The following is a 17397-nucleotide window of genomic DNA, read 5'->3' as shown; positions in this document are numbered from 1 at the left end:
TTTAAAAAATGTACAGTTAACGTACAGTTCTCTAATTTTGACTAGGGTTAGTTTATTAATATGTTGTTATCTTCAGAAAATTAAAGAAAGCCTTAACTAGTTCTCTAAGTGATAGCAGTTTCTGAATAGTGAGCACATGGCTGGACATCTGATCTGTAAGTTTAGGTGATTGCTTAGTGGTGGGTATATACTCAGGTGTAAATTATAAGGGCTTCGCCAAGTTGTCCTGTGAATAGGAAGAGCATTAATGATTAACTGCTATTTATGTATATTGATAAACATACTCATTTGTAGATTTAAAAATACAAATATTAAAACAATAGTCATCAGCAAGTGACTGTGTAATTATTGCCTCGATAGTTCTATGTATTTTAACTTTTTAAATGTTTTGTGGTGATCCATGGAGACATAGACCTATGCTGAGAAAATATTCCCACAGACAGACCAGGGAAAATTACAGCCCTGGTGAAGTGGCACCAAGAGAGGTCCAATTGGAAGCTAATGATCCCTGGAGCATATATCGTAGTATCTTTTACAATGGAAATAAATTAAGGGCATGTAATTTTACTCTTTTTGTGAAAAGCATCCTGTAAGAAAGCCGTGCTTTAGGTGTGTTGACCCACTGTGAGTTTAACTTCCGTGATTACCTAATTATGTTTTTTTATACAAAGATAACTTGTAATATAGTGCTTTGTTTAAAGAACAAAAAGTTAAGCTAAATAAATACCTGTTTTTATATCTCTCCACCAATTATTAATCAATTATCTTGTAATTTTAGGGATTTTGAATCCAACGCCAACCACCTTGGTGACACCATTGGGACCTCTGTAAAGACACGGAGACACTCGTGGAGGCAGCAGATATTTCTCCGAGTGGCAACCCCACAGAAAGCGTGTGATTCTCCCAGCAGATACGAAGGTAAGGCCCACCCCTGAAATAAAGCTGCTGGATTCTAGCATGAGTTTTACCTGGAACCAATGTACGTTTCGTGGAAGAAGAGGTAAAATGAGATTTCAAGTGAAAATCAGTTTGTGATTTTAAAGCTCCTTGGGTAAGAAGGTCTAATGGCAAGGCCTTTCTCTATTTCCAGAGGATCCCCAAATTCTGGGGAAAACTATAACAGAACTCAGCAGCTCGCAACACCTCATGTTAAAAAAAAGTACCTCTGGGGCCGGCCGAGTGGCTCAGTTGGTTAAGAGCTCGCTCAAGAGTGTGAGCTCTGAGCAACAGCAGTTCAATGCCTGGCCCAAGCTGAGCAGCCGCTGAGCTGCCAACAGGTGGCAGGATGGCTCAGCTAAAAAAAAAACCAAAAAACAAAAAACAAAACCTCTACTGAGCTTTTGTGATCGCTCACCATTCTGCCCATGGGAATGTTGAGGGGCTCAGCCTGACATCCCCACTGCTCTTCCCACTGTGTTTCCAAGTTTGTCTGGATTCCTTCTTCGCAATCTGAGTGTAGGTTTACACACTCCCTTACTATGCTGTGCTTTTAGAGTTAGCCCCCATCCCAGTGCTCTGGTCACTCCGTGTGTAATGCTCCGTGTGTAGTCAGTTGCTGTGGCTCATTCTGGTGTCATAGGAGGACCGTCTTGTGCCCTTTACCTGCTTGGTCCCCTAAAGAAATGCATAATATTATGAAGTCTGTCTTTAGGCCTACTTATGTTAAGTTATATTGTAAAAAATGACTTAGTAAATGTAATTCTGACTAAAATTAATATTTTTTTCTGCAGTGTTATAAACTTTCAACAATAAATGTTTACTTTCCTTAGTGTTCTTTAATGAAGAAACTTTTTTTTTTTCCCCTTAAAAAAGCAAAGCAAAAAAGTAGACCTCCAAAGATTACTTGAGGTCCTAGGATTGTTTGTGGTGTGGATTCACTCTTGTCCCTTGACACGCTTCTGCGTGTCTCTTAGGAAGCAGTACAGGCTAATCTGAGAGTCTTCAAACTAGGTTCCATGCATCTGTCTTGAGGGAGGAGGCGTTATTGGAGGACCTCTCCCCATACTCCGCCTCCCTCCCTCCTCTCACCCTGCACCCCTCTTTCTTGTTTCTTTTCTCATCCTCTCCCTTCCTTTTCCTCCCTCTCTCAGAGTTCTCCTTAATATTTAATTTTAAAAAATGAATCCTCTGCCAAGTTAAACAAAAGCGTGGTTTGGGCTCAGCTAGCTTTGTGGCGTATATCATATAACTTCACTTACACTAAGTCCCACCAGTCATAAAACAGTTATAGTAATAACAGTTATAGTTACATGCAATTACTTTAAATTATAAATGTGAAAGTACTTTGAAAACCTAAATACATGTTGAATATCAAGTGATAACGTTATTTTGGTTACCTTTATTGAGATGGGATCTCTGGTCTTAGGCTTCCTATACTGTTGTTCCCCAACAGGAGTGAGGTAAAGTAATACTAGAAAGGCTGGGTTATAAATTCAGTGAAATTTAAAAACCATTTTTCAGTAAATTGAGTTCTTTCAATTTGTATCAATTTAGAAAACTTAGTTTCACTTTCACGTTGGAGAAAACAAAAGCCTGGATTGTGTGACCCAGTTAGTTCCCTCCATTTTAAACTTCTTATCCAAAGGGGTCTGCTAGGGGCATGGCTGGGCTTGTAAAATGTGCAGCCCCGGGGACTGTGCTCCTGGTAAGCAGCTCTGGCCTCTAAGGAAACGGCTGGTGACTTCTGCAGCCCCACCCCAGTGCCTCTCTTTCCCTGCGTGGGAAGTGTGGTGAGTTTCCGGGTGGGCACTGGCATCTCCCATTCCGTGTCTGAGGACCCAAGTCAGAAGGTTAGTCAGTGCTGGCAGATGTTTGCGTCTCTGGAGAACCCCAAGATACAATGGGCGAGTAGGACGTATTGTGGGCTGCACGAGAGAACGTGATCTCGTGGCACCACAATGGGTAGAAGTGCTAGGAAAGGGAAGCAGGAAAAGTGCCACTATTTGTGTCCACCTTCTCTATTTGGAAACTTTTCTTTTTAATCCGTGTAGTCTGGGAGTATTGTAAGGGATGGATGTTTAATTATAAGTTGCATTCTCATTGATGATATTTGCAATGACAGGGTTATTTGGTGTATCCTGGGCTAGCTGACACAGTTAGGCCGAAGTTTGGACTGAAGGAGATGGGATAATGGATTGTTGCCCCAGAGGTCAGAGCACTGGTTTCCAGGATACCGAGAAGGGAGCACTTGGTTTGTCCATCTCCCCCAATGGAAGTGATACTCAAGAGAGTTCCCAAGTGTGCACCTGACAGGGGCCCTGGGATCACTCACGTATTGATAAGAACGTAGAGAGCTGGCCTCGTCAGCATGAGAAGGCCTGAGGCGGTCACGAAGGCGGCGTGGGAAGGACTTGCGAGCTCATTTAGGGTCCTCTTGTGAAACTAGTAGCAGAGCACCTGCATTCAGATCCCAGCATTTCGCCTTAGGAGCCAGGCACTGGGACAAGCTGTCTACATTTCTTACCTATGACACAGGATTAATTATGCCTCCTGCCATACTGATTGAGATAAGGGAGCCTGATGTTTTTACTGACATTTCAAAAAAAAAAGCTTTCAGAATTCGTAAGATTAGAAAGAAAAGTCAGCAAAGTGAATGCTTCCAGTATAAAGTCGCCTCCCACGTGTGCAAGTCCCTCTGGTGCTCCCAGCCGGACGCTTCTCTTGCCTCTGCCCCTCGTCGTGGGGGCGCCGTGGAGCCCCTCAGAGGAGCTGCTGTGCTGCGCGGCCAGGGCTTTTCGATTCCTCTCACTGCCCGTGTGAGTGGGGTGGCCCTGCCTCCCCCTGCCCCTGCCACCGTGGAGATGCCCACCTGCTCCAGAGCGTTCTTCCTGCCAGGTCCTTGGCGGCGCCTTGTTGGCGGGTGTGTAGGGGGGAGGGGGAGGTGGGGAAGTGGGGACCAGAGGGAAGCCCAGGAGGGAGAACTGAACAGTGATTTGTGGCTGAAACAACAGCAGTGAAGTTTTAATGTTTAAAAATAGTGCCTCAGTATTGCGGTAAGCTGTACCCACAGGGGGTTGTTATGGAGATTGAAGTGGGATAGTATATTTCATGTGTTTAAGTGTATAACGTGTAATGATAATGCGCTTAAAATGCTTGGTGCAGTGGCCAGGAAGGTATTAAGACCATGCATGACTGTGTGAAGCAGCCTGTCCCATTTTATTACATATAAGTTTTCAAATGACCTTAGATTGAGCCCAGTCCTGCTCCCTGTCATTCTGTCCCTCGGTTCTGTTCTGGTCTCTGAAGCCACATGGAGTACACTTGCTTCCAGTTCCTGTCTTCAGGTGGCAGCTGCTTCTACGTGGAAGCCTTTAAAGCTCTTCTCCAGGCTAACTGACATTTTCCCTGCACCCTCACACAGTCCTCTCTACTCAAACAGAGCCCTGTGCTCTGAGCACATTTTGTCTGTCCCTGTGGAAGGAACCCCACGCCCGGCACAGCGTCCCCACTGTCTCCAGCCCTTACACTGAGTGGCCGCTGTCCACCTAATGCAGGGTCTCCTTCATAATCTGTTTCTGCTTTAAATAATTAACTCTCATTCTTGACTTTTACGCTATCTTATCCTTTTGGCCATGAACTCTTATTTTAAAATTGGGGCTGATTTCTAGCTTCCTTAAGAAAGAGCTCTTTAAAAGTTTTTTCCCAAACAAGTCATACCTATGAAGTGCTACCGCATCGGTTTTGGCCAGTCCTGTGAGGGTGGTGTTGAGAATTGATGTTGGTGACTAGGTATGTTGTAGAGAGCTGTGTAAAGTTGCTGAGCCATGCCATCTGTGTCTTTAAGTAATTGATAAAAGTGCTAAACACAAGAAACTGTCCCTGCCTTTCCTAGCCTGTAATCATCTCTGATTCTTCGGGCCCCATACCATTCAGCTGCTGTTGGTTTTCCCACCGTTTCCTGCAGGAAGGTGTCCCGAGAGACCCCAGGCAGCACTAGGTGACTGTCATCATACAGTGCCCACCTTTCCTCTCTGACAAAGACTCCTGTCCGGGGCCCTTAACTCTCACCACACATGCTCCGAGCTGAGGCCTTTGCGCAGACTATTCTTTCTTCCTGGATGCCTGTTTCCCCAATATTCCCGTGACTAACTGCCTCACTTGCTTCACATCATTTCTTAAAATCACCTTTTCAGTGGAGCCTGTCTGGCCACTCTGTCTCAAATTGTCCCCTGCCCCTCCTACCACCAGACATTCCTAATCTCCTTATCCAGAGTTTTTTCCACAGCGCTTATCTCCTTGTAACATACTCTAGCACTTACTTATCCGTTATCTTTATCATCAGGTCCCTCCTGTCTACACAGGCTTTATGACTTTTCAAGGATGACAGGTAAATCGCTCAGATTCTTACAAACTTATTTGTTAGTGATTTCTTTCTTCTTCTTTTTTTTTTTAATTTATTGGGAAATCGGGGAAGGGGAACAGACAAGTTGCTGTCCTTTTGTACTTCTGTCTAGTTGTGGAAGACGTCGCTTCACTGGCCCATGTTGGTATTATCATTGCACTCTTCCCGGGTGAGGCAGTCGCTCACCAGCCATTGGACAGCCGCTCACAGCGGCTCATGGCAGCTCACGAAAGCGCACGCCCGCTGCTGGCCAGCCCCACTGCAGCCCACACCGTCGCCGGTGACTCATGGCAGCCCAGCTCCAGGTTGAGCTGTTGTTCACCATCTTAGCTGTAGAGGGCAGTGTCACTGGTCCTTAATGTGGGATCCGAACCGCAGTCCTGCTGCTCAGAGCTGGCGTCCCAAGCCAGCTCTTAACCAACGCGCCACTCGGCTGGCCCTGTTAGTGATTTCTTAACTATCTCCTCGTTCTCCTGTTTCTCTGTAGGCACTTGTCCTGTCTGCTTTCTCTTTGAAATAAAGAAATATTGTCTGGATTTTTTAAATTATATTTATGTACTCAGTGTACGAGAGAGAGAGAGAGAAGAGAGAATAAAAGCATTTAAGACTGAATTGGTGTTATAATAATAATCACTTTTATGCCCTCATTTATGGCAAGTGCTTTACATGAATTACTTCCTTTAATTACCAGTCAACTTGATGACAGTTGGCGTTTTTACTACACCTGTTTTACAGATGAAGGAGCAGTCATGGAGTAGCCTAAATCACTTTTCCCAAACCACAGAGCTAGCGGGCAACAGAGGCAGGACTGGCGCTCTTGGGTGAGTGCGCCAAAGTTCACACTCTGGTGAGAACCACACACAGGCCTGGGCGGTGGGCACAGGTGCACAGCGTGACCCCTGGGTGTGGCCCTGTGTGTGTGCTTCCTGTTATTGAGCCCCTTCTGTGTCGGGCGAGTATTCTCAGTCTGTCCACGTGGCTCCCTCTTAGCCTGGCACCAACATGTTAGTTAACCTCCCTCCTTCCATGTTAGCATTGGGATTGGAGTATGCAGCGGAGGAAGGTTGATTTCTTAAGATCTGAATTTTCTTCTCCTAAATCATGCATCTTCATCCTCCTCATCTTCAAGGCACATGGCAGCTCACGAAAGAGTACACCTGCTGCCGGCGAGCCCCACTGCAGCCTCTGCCGTCACTGGTGACTCACGGTAGCCCAGCTCCAGGTTGAGCTGTTGTTCAGCATCTTAGCTGTAGAGGGCACAGCATCACTGGCCCACATGTGGGATCCGAACCGGGGCCCTGCTGCTCAGAGCTGGCATCCCAAGCCAACTCCTAACCAACACGCCACTCAGCCAGCCCTACCAGTAATTTTAAAACCAAGGTGTCGGCATAGTGATAAGGATACAAGTGAAGGAGAAATAGAATCTTCTGTAATTTTGGGGTTCTCATTTTACAGATGGGCTAAAACCTGGAGAGAAGGATGTTAGCGAGTAAAGTGTGTGGCTCCAACTAAATATTGTGCAAAAAAGAGGAGAAAATACAAAGTTGGGCAGTGTGGATAGAGGTGGGGAGATTAGACTGGGCAAATACTGTCTCAAATAAAATCAGCCTGTCATTTATTCAGGGGTATGTGACTTTCCATGTACAAAGTCCTTGTGAAATCATTTAAGTTGCAAGAATGTGAATGTCACATTTTAGGCACTTATCTGAAGTAGGTGGGCAGTTTAGAAATTTACTTATATACATTCTTGCATAGGTCCCGCTGGATCAGCTTATAGTACCAGCGCAAACATTCCCAAATCCCAAACTGTTTTGTTTTTTTAAATCTAACAGAGACCAATCGGTCTCTTGCGGGAGTTCTCACTTGAAGGTAATGAAGCCCGGGAGGCATGGGTTTCAGTCTGAACCTCAGAGGGTAGGTCTCTGCTTGTCACACCGTAGGGCAGCTGTACGGTCAATAGGGGAGTCACCAATCTTGCCCTTGAGGACTTGGCGAGGCAGCTGTTTCTGTAATAAAGCCAACACAGGCAGACCAGAAAGTAGAATGCCAGAAGCTGCGTAGTTGTTTAAACTTAAAGCAAAGGCTTTAGTGATGCTGTCTGTAAGTTTGCAGTAGCTGCTTCTGGCTATTGCCCCAGAAACCCCGGGGAAATGCATGCATTCTCTCTCCTTTGTGTAATGGGTTCTTGGGGTGAAAGCTTTGTGAGATGCTGAGTATGTGGAAGGTTCATACTTCGGAAACTGTAAACTCCATAGAGGGTGGTGTTATGGGGATTCAGTTAAATCTGTTACAGGACAAAGATGCTGAAGGTTGGGTGTGTTGAAGACTGCATTTATAGAGGATGGCTGAGAGCAGATACAGTTGTTTCTCTGAGCAGAGGATAGTGATGTTGATGGCCTTTCTTGTTCTCAGAGCTTCCCCCCTGTAAATCCCCACCCCAGACCTGCACTGAAGGTAAAGATACACCTGGGGTAGAAGTGGCTTCCTCTGGATCCAGGCCGTGGTCTAGAAGCACACTTCACAAACTGCCACGTCCTTGGAATGCTCTGGGATTCGATAACAGCCAGCTTCTGATGCAGTGGGTCTGGGTGGGTCAGAGGGCCTCCGCCTCTAACAGGCTCCCCAGTGATGCCATCCACTATGAGCAGCGTGGCTTAGAACAAGTGGCTGTGCTAAACCCAGCCCAGACCGCCCAGTCCTAGAATAGGTCTCCTTCTGTGCACCTCTCTGCTGCCGTGCGTCACTGTAGATGACCCAGGAAGTCACCTCACCCAAGTGTCGCAGACCTTAAATAAATCTGGGTCATCGGCGACATTTTTTGAAAAGATTTGTGCTGCCTGGAGAAGCAGAGTTAGTGTCTGGGTGGGAAAATGCAGTGAAAAAAATCAAACGTAACAGGAATAAGGAAAAATTTGATAATGTGCCAAATGAAACCAAGCATAGGGCGCCCTGCCTCTTTCCTACCGTTTTATTTTCCGGTGCCACTTTGTCTCTGGGCTGGCACACAGGCATAGAGTGTGTGGTGTTTGTTTCTCAGCTGTGGGCTCTGACTTAATGGTCAGGCCTGCAAAAAAAGGCTGTAACTCCTGACTAATGCTTGCTAGTAGAAATACTCCACAGTTTTCCCTCCTAGTGTATGAGTATCATACACAAGATAATTCATTTTTGTTAAATAATTTTTCAGGTGTCTCTTGACTATGGAGTGGAGGAAGATCCTTTTATTTACCTCTGTGTGCCAAGGAGCAATGTTAGTTAGTCTAATACCTTTCATGTAAGCACTTCATATTATATTGTGCTTTTACAGACTTCAACAAGTGAAGTATTCAGGTTTTACGTGCCTTGTTAAAAAAAAAAGGGAAAATTCATCTAATATAGATAAGATTTATTAGTTTGAAACTCATTGTATAAGCAAATAGTCCAGTGAGGCTAAAGTTCTAAGGATTTTTGTGTTGTGAGTATACCCTTGTCAGTATGCCTAATTATGATAAGGTTAAGCCTGTTGGCTTAGGTAGTAGATGTAAATAGTAATGGTAAAACTAAGGCATATAATCTGAATCTTTAGAATGACTATTTTATATTATGAAAAATGTAGATACTGCTGAATGACTATGATTTGTGTTGTACATAGCCAAATTTTCAAGAGTTTACATACCATTAGGAAATTTTAGTGGGTGATATAGTAGAATAACATAAGTAAATGATACATAACACATATGTCAGCAAGTAAAACTTAAAATATAAGCTTAGTAGTGACATGTGCGTGACCTTTTGTTTCAAGCCCCTGTTCTCAATTTTCACTGTTCACCTGAGTCACCTGGGGAGAGTTTTAAAATCCAGCCGGACCGTCTCCTCTGTTCTCCGCCTCCCCAAGTCAGTTGGGGATGAGGCCTGGATATAAATTCTTTTTTTTCTTCCCCAGAGGATTCTGATGGCTGCCCCTATTGAGACCCCTGATTTATCAGAGGGTGACTTGAAACACCATCACCACTTGGTGGCAGTGTTGCTCCCTGTGTGTTGATGTCCCTGCTCTTTCAAATCCCAGAAAAGTGTGCTTTTTTCTTTTCTTTTTTTTTTCCTGTGTTTTTGTTTTTGGTCTTGTTTTTGTGGCAGTCTGTATCTTCCTTGCTCATTTGCAACTTATTCGAAAGGAGAACTACCTTCTAAAATGGGTATTTTTAGATGTTTTTCTTTCTTTGTCTACAGTGTTTTAGGGAGTGGGCAAAATAAGGGAGAAAGAAATGGTCTCCGATTGCCAGACATATGGCTTTTGAAGATTGTTCTTAATTTGTTTTCCATGTAACTTTTCTGTGGTGGATGAAGACCAGGTTCAACATAAAACATTGCAAGCCAGGAACTTGACTGTCCGTAGTTTGAAGCTACTAGATTTCCACCCTGTGTTGTGCTTCTTGACACATCATTACAGATGTCGGGGAAGCCATAGTGAGTGGCCAGGTTTTACTTTGGTTTTTGCTTTTTTTGTGCCTGACAGCAGTTGTAATTTAGCATTGGTTGAACTTTTCCTAGTTAACCATTGGTGTTTATAAACAGTCCTTACATGTGGTGCAAAGGCTGGAGAGAAGGGTTTTGGTGATAGAAAGACATCATTTCAACCTTGTGCTCCGTAAGAAGAGCTGAGTGCTGGTGCCTGGGCGCTGGAGGCCCTGGGATTGGAAGGAGTGTGAGTGCCTGCTTCCAGCGCCTTGGCTGGCAGGGAATTCCTCTGTAGGGCCACGCTAACTCTGGAGCCTGTGCCTGAGTCACGGCAGGACTGAAGTCCAAAGGGGAAGCTCCTGACTTGTCACCTTTGAACTTTAATGAACTTCAACCTGTAGGCACCAGGGAACCCACAGATTAGTAGTTTGAAAATATTTTCAGGAAAATAAACTCCGTAGACATGTCTGAACTCGAAGCAACCTCAAAATTGGTGGCACTGTGGTGAGGCAAGCAGGCATCCTGGGTACAGAATTGAAGGAGGGACTCATTTTCAGGGTCCTGCAGGTCCCGACCCTGCCCTCAGTGCCCCGAGAATGGTGCCTCCCTAGATACTGCACCCTAGGCACGCTGCTGCCCCACAGCCTACATAAGCCGCCTAGACAGCACTGCCGGGAAGGTGAGATTTGCTCTGGGAAGGGAGTCCTCAGAAGGAAGGGCTCGTTCTGTTTTGTTTAAAAAACAGCTTTATTGAGATATAATTCATATACTATACAATTTTCCCATTTAAGTGTATAATTTTTATCTGCATTCACAGGATTGTGCAACCATCACCACAATCTAATTTCAAACCGTTTTGTCCCTCCCAGAAAGAAACCCATAGTTGTCACTTCTCATAGCCGTGGGCTCCCCTCCCGCCCNCCCGCCCCCGCCCAAATCCTAGGCAACCTCTAATCTTTGTCTCTATAGATTTGCCTATTCTGGACGTTTTCTATAAATGGAATCATGCAATACATGGCCCTTTGCATGTGGCTTCTTTCATTTAGCATGTTTTCATGGATGATCGTGCAGCATGTGTCAGTGCTTCATTCCTCTTTACGGTCATGTAGCATTCCATTGTATATATCGAACTCCAACACATTTTGTTCATCCATACTTGCTGATGGACATTTAGATTATTTCTACCTGTTGGCTGTTATGAATAGTGTTGTCACAAACTTTCATGTACCTGTGTTAGTGTGGGCGTGTGTTAAGAAAGGGTTTTAAGGGTGAGCTGGCGTGGAACCTCCATCCCTGCGGGGCTTTGAGTTGTTGCCTGTGATTCCGCCCACAGTGATGGTTAGATCAGCGGTGGTGGGCAAGGTTCCCCGCAGCACCAGGCTTCCCTGCTAGCTGGCCTCGTTTGCCTTTCTTCTGCTCCAGGCCGAGAGGTGGGGAGCAGGGGACTCGTGCTGCCCTCAGAAGCACCTGGGAAAGGGCGCCCCCATCCGGGCTCCCACACCTCTCCCCATTCCCGGGGACCAGTCACAGAGCCACAGGTTAGTGGCTCTAGCCCACAGCTACGTTTCTTTGAGCTGCTCTCAAACTGCGTGTACCCACACTCCCTTGGAGGACTTGGGGAAACACAGATTGCTGGGCCTCACCCCTAACGTTTCTGAATGCGGAGTGGAATTCTCTTGGTGGAGCCTGAGAATTTGCATTTCTTACAAGTTTCCAGGTGAGGCTGACACCGAAGTTTTGAAGACCACACTTTGAGGTGCTTTGAATTTCTCATACTACAGCTGCTGATAGGCAAGGGTGCATCCTATTCAGATTTAAACTCCAGCCGAGAAAGCTCTGAGTGGTTGTTAGTAAAATAAACAGATGGAAAATTAGAAATGTGTTCTATGGCAGATTGTGAAACATCCAACAAATCCTGTTTTCTTTGCGATAAAACTAATCGAATATTAAAAATAGCCATTGTAATTCTCTTTATCATGTGCTAAGCATTTAGTGTTTGCACTTTTACACAGTTAGATGGTAATTCTCCCATCAACTCCATGCAGTAGGTACTACTGCCCATTTCTTAGAGATGAGGCTAGAAATACTAAAGAATGTGCCCATGGTTCCCACAGCGCTTAGCTCTCATAGCTCTGACTTGGTTCAACTCTAAATCCAGTCTCTCAGTCACAGTAATGAGCTATGGACAGTTTTAGGAATAAACTATCAACTTTTGACTGGTTTACTCGCTTAAATTAGTGTTTGTGTGGTGATAGGCAGTTAGGGTGAAAGGACAATTCTTATGTTGGAAGTATCCTAAAATTAAATGTTAACTCTTGCTAGTACAGCACACATTTTGGGCATTATTTATTGGTAATCCTGACTTTTAAAAACAGAATTAGAATTTTCCTAGTTGAGTTGTTTCTGTTAATCTCATTTACTTAAATGAAAGAACGCGTATCTCCTAGAGAAGGATGCACAGCCGGGCATTCTCACGGGACATGAGCTGGGGGCCTCGGCATTACAGCTGCTGGCATGCTCCCCAAGCTCTTGGTTTTGAAAAATCTTGAGATAAAGCCAAGGGATGCATTAAACTGCATGGAATTTTTGTAAATGGAATTTTTTTCCCCAAGTAAATTTGTTTTATCGCTTTCATATAAATGAAAATATTTGCACAATGAGTACTAACAAGATTTTAAACATCATTTACCAAAGTAGGAACACTGTAATTATGGTCTGATAGAATTCTGAAAATAATTTATAATGCCAAAGTGTGCATTTTATACTTGAGAGAATATGTAGTAGGTTTACCACAGGAAGTTGAAGTGTTGAGGTTCATTTCCTGTCCAGTTATGTTAGCTTGAGAACTTTTCAATTCAGGACAGTTCCTATGGTAAAGAGGGTTCATTTTTTGGATTTTTCTTCCTTTCTTTTTTTTCCCCCAGCATCATCTTCCTCTACCAGTTACTGAGGGGAAGCTTTTCTTTTTCCTATTGGCACTAGCCTTGTCTCCTGCTAGGGCTTATGTTGGTGGGGAAGGGTGGATGTTAGAAACAGTTGGCAGCCATGCAAGGCATCCAATTGTGGGAGTTAGATTGGAGGTCATAGGTCATACCTGCCACAACGTCATGGTACTTGTTTCTGTCTTTGCTTACAAAATGGCTGGGGTAATTTGAGTCATCATTCTCCCTTAGAGAAACCAGTGTGCACCATATTCTAGAAGTTTTCCCTGTTATTGCTAACACTACAGTTTCAGTCACGACTGAGTATATGTCCCAGTGTACAGTAGGCGACCAGATGTTTTTTCAGTGTATAGCAAAGTCACCAGGTGTCCATGTGTCTGATGGAGCTCCCTCCCGCTTTCCCGTTGCCTAATTTTCTCTGCCCTGCCAGTTCCACATTTTACAGCCCCTCACCTCCAGGTACCAAATTTGACGTCATTTAGAGATTGAGTCGAACTGAATGTATCAGAAATCTCACTACACTGGCATAAGCAAAGAGGGATTAATTTTTCTTACATAACAAGAAGTCTGGACGATGGTAGAGCAAGCAGGTTCATGGCTCCATGATGTCGCCGGGGAGTCAGACCCCTCCCCCCTCCTGTTTTTCTGTTTCATCATCTTGGATGCCTCATGGTCACAAGATGGCTGCTCCACCTTCCCCTCCCCTCCAGTTCCAATCAGAACAAAGAAGGAAGCAGCAAGGAGGAAAGGGTGACCCCTCTATGTCAAGAGAGCAAAACTGTTACAGAATTCCCTAGTAGAGTTCCACTTGGTCTCATTATCTGGAACTGTGTCATCTGGCCACGCGTAGCCACAAGGGAGGCTGGGAGACATTGCTTGGGGCTGAGCACGTTACCACCTTGTATAATGTCCACTGCTGTAAGGATGAAGGGGAGAAGGGATATGGGGGTAGCAAGCTGAGGGACTGGAGCGCTGCCTGGGAAGAACGCCTGACCTGTCCCTGGTGTGCGGGGTCTCTCCACGCGGCTGTGATTTTGCACAGTTGGTTTCCTTTGCCCAGAAAGCTGCTCACCTTCTCTCCTCTGCACCCAGCCCACAACACTGACAGACTCTCCCTTATCCTCTCATTCAGATCACTTCGGATGTCACCATTGCTTTTTTTTCTCTCAGGCATAGTCATCCCCTCCCTTCCTGGTATCCCTTACGTGTTTGTGTTTTTCCCTGTTAGAGAGCTGCGTACTTTTTGTTTTGGGTTATTTATCTCAGCCTCTAGATCTGTGTTGTCCAGTACAGGAGCCACTAGCCACATAGAGCTCTTTAAACTTCAATGTCAACTAATTACACTTAAACATAATACAAATTTTAGTTCCTCACGCTAGCTTCATTTCAAGTGTTCAAGAACCACAGGTGGCTACCATATTGGAGAGCACAGTTCTAGAACATTTCCCTCATCCCGGAAATTTCTCATGGACACGCTGCTCTAGATGAGGAACTCTTTGAAGTCTCCTTTTGTTCTGACTCTGTCGCTCAACCCCCAGTGCCTTCAGGGTGCTCCTAGCTGAAGTGGTAAACTTCTGGCATGGGGCAAGATTTTCTACAACTCACACGACTCCTACAGATATTATTACTGGATGTGTAGGAGGTGTCGAGTCCACTGCTTTCAAGGAATCCCAAAAGCAAGTGGGTGAGAGTCATCTGTTCCAAATTCCTTATTTTACAGATGAAGGAACCCACTTAAAGTCATACAGGCAGTCAGTGATAGAATGGACTAGAATCTTGGTTGTCATCTCCGCATTCACTTCTCTTTCCATGGAATCAAAGCTGATTACTACCAACATGTTTGTTTTCCCTAATTATGTTCTTTTCTTGCCTATTCAACCAGTTTCTGTTTGTTGAGAGAGGAAGTTGCTATCAGCTCCTTAGTTATCTGCAAATGCTCAGGGAATGCTCAGGGAACAGATGAGTGTCAGGCTGTCTTAGTCAATGTGCATTTCGTTGAAAGAAACAAAATGACTGGAGCAGCTTAATTTGAAGGAGTCTTGTAGAAATCAAGATAAAGGTAAGAGCTTTATCTTGGAAACTAGGAGGTTGTCAGGAACAAAGGAAGTCTCCCTCTCTTTGGGACCATGTAACTCTTTTTTTCTTGCGGTCTCTTCTTTATTCTAATACATACCAGCTTTCCCAGCTTGCTTAACATTGTATGCAGTCATGCCAGCCCCCAAGCCTGTATGACCTCTTAGCTCCAGAGGCATCCAATGACCTGACTGCCAATCTGGTTTTATTCCAGTGCTTTGAGAGCTTATTGGCTCAGTTCATGATAACCCATCCAGGAGGGGATGGGAGAAGCGTGCTACCAACATGGCAGCAAGGGGACCCTCCCAGGATATTATCTGGGCTGTGGGAGGAGGTGGGGGCAGGGCCAGTGAAAGTGACTGGGGCTCACCAGCTTTTTAAGGGAATGGTTATCCAAAAATAGGTAAAATTGTGTGGGCAAATGTGTAAATTTCTTATTACCAGAAGTACTTGGATAGACACTGACTGATTTTCTGACAAAGATGCCTCTACTGGGAAAGAGTTTGATTACTATGTGTACCCCATAATAAGAATTGGGATTCTTAGAGCAAACCAGCTGTCACACAGCTGAGCGGTTAGAGGCGGTCAGGGTGTCCTGCAGGAGGAGGAAGGGCTGGCGAGCCGTTGCTGGGCTCACCATGGACATCAGACATGCGGTCTGGGGCAAGCTGGCCTCGGGGAGGCTTCACACACTCCTGCATCCACTTAAATGTTCCCAGCTACTGCAAGCATTGGGGACAGATTTCTAAAGCCCCGTTTAACCTCAGTGAAGGCAGGGACACTGTCTTGTTATAGTTCTAGGACCTGACACAGGGTTTTGTTCACAGATAGTGCTTGATACCTGTTGGCTACAGGGATTGGCTTTGTAATAGTACCCAAATATGGATATTTCATTGTGACTACTCAGATTATACTATGAAAAAAATATACATGGAGACATACACATGGAGAAAAAATAAAACACTGCTCTTCTATAGAAGTTGGGAGAAGGTATAGTAATAGATGATATTTTTCCCTTTTTTCTTTCAACTTCATAATGTACTGATATTTTGATAGTAGGAAAAATAATTTTTAACTGAGAGGGAATCATTTGTAATATATTTAGTGTTATAGAAAGTTAAAATGGAAACATTTCTGTCACAAATCTTGCTGGTAGCAACTAGATTTATTGGAAATGGACCCAGTTATAACATCACTTCTCTCTGAACTACAGATGATCATTTGGCGATCCCCTTCCCCATCCCAGTTCTATGAAATTATTAAACTTGACCAGTAATTTGAGTTGAGAAAGTGACGGCCTTAATTTGCTGAAATCAAACCCAAAAGATCCATGGTCTGCATTTGAAGGGTTTTTCCTGGTCTTGGTCCTCCTGCTACTGTTGCCATCTGCCTGAGATGCCATTGCCCCCAGGGGCCACTTACTAACTGCTCACCTGCCCCAGGAAAGAGCCCCAGGTGTCCCAGATCACTTCGTTGCCTAATGCTCATTGAGAGTCCAAATGTCTTTTGTTCCGAAGAAATAAAATTTCAGTATGTTATGGTTATAGTTTCGGAGAATAGTCTGGGAATTGATTTTTTTTTTAATATAAAAGCTACATTAAACAGTAGAACAGCCCAGGAAAGCGTTTTACTCTATGTCCGGTAGCTTAAAAGGAAGCATGTTCTATCTTCTCTGATTGCTGTTCTCCTACAACTAAAAACTTTCTTTGGAAATTGTAATCAATCCAAATCAGTTTGTTCTATTTCTGAATTGACATAGCTTGTTAAAGGTTAAACTCTGTGGTTGAAGTCATTATCACTCCTGATAATACAGTGTTTTATGGTTTCCAAAGAAGTAACATCTGTGATATGAAAAAAGCAAACATATCATGGTATTGATTTTCAGTGGTATAATCACCTGGGTCGCCGCCCCCTGGTGCCGCTCAGTGGACGGCTTTTGTCTTTTGCCTTCTCTGGTCATCCCGTATTAATATAAACTCCAGCCCACTCCACATCCCTGGGCCTCCCGCCCTCAGCCTGTCACAGCTCCTTTGGTTGTGATCTGCAATCATCTTCCCCGCTGTGGGTCAGAAATAGTGTCATTATCACCCTTTTGCTCCTTCGTTCTTTCTGGAATGGTATAGTTCTGTCTCCATAGAATGGCATGTGTGTCTGCATTGGTTTCTGTTAAGGCCAAAGGTCTTTTGTATGTTTAACTACTTCTGGTTAATACATCTATTATCCTGAGTCTGTGGAGCTCGATAAATTCTCTCTGATATGGTTATTAACTTAGATTATTTGGAGCTTTTCATATTAGAAAGGAAAGTGATTCTGAATCCCATGCCTCACTTTACAGATGAGAAGACTGAGGCTCAGAGACCCTGATGCCCACATGAGCCTTCACCTGCATTGTTTAGGAATAGTGTCCAGGGTCAGCTCCTCGGCGGCAGCCGAGCACAGGGCAGCCTGGTTAGGAGCCCCGCTGGTGGGTGAGTCTAGGCTGCATGGTGACCCTGCTGCTCCCCATCCCTAGGACTGGGGGCCTCCACCTGACCTCGGCTCCTTTCTTTGTAAAATGGGGCTGGCAGTAACCGGCTCGTCCCATGAGAGGCAGTATTGCATCACGAATGA

General features: G+C 44.6%; 1 protein-coding gene across 5 annotated transcripts in view; it reads left to right on the top strand.

Moving 5' to 3' along the window:
• Nucleotides 1-17397, top strand: part of TBC1D1 (TBC1 domain family member 1) — a 108252-nt gene that overhangs the window by 27687 nt on the left and 63168 nt on the right. For 4 of the 5 annotated variants that reach the window (XM_019636046.1, XM_019636045.1, XM_019636042.1 and 1 more), the window contains 2 exons: nucleotides 779-918; nucleotides 5282-5326. In XM_019636046.1, the coding sequence (XP_019491591.1) occupies nucleotides 779-918; nucleotides 5282-5326 (185 nt within the window). The remainder of the gene's footprint in view (nucleotides 1-778; nucleotides 919-5281; nucleotides 5327-17397) is intronic. The other variant, XM_019636043.1, reaches the window with a different exon arrangement.

The sequence above is a fragment of the Hipposideros armiger genome, unplaced genomic scaffold (assembly GCF_001890085.2).
Source record: "Hipposideros armiger isolate ML-2016 unplaced genomic scaffold, ASM189008v1 scaffold_26, whole genome shotgun sequence".
In the NCBI taxonomy this organism is placed as follows: Eukaryota; Metazoa; Chordata; class Mammalia; order Chiroptera; family Hipposideridae; genus Hipposideros; species Hipposideros armiger.
The sequence above is the reverse complement of the archived record's forward strand: the minus strand, read 5'-3'. Positions and strand labels throughout refer to the sequence as shown.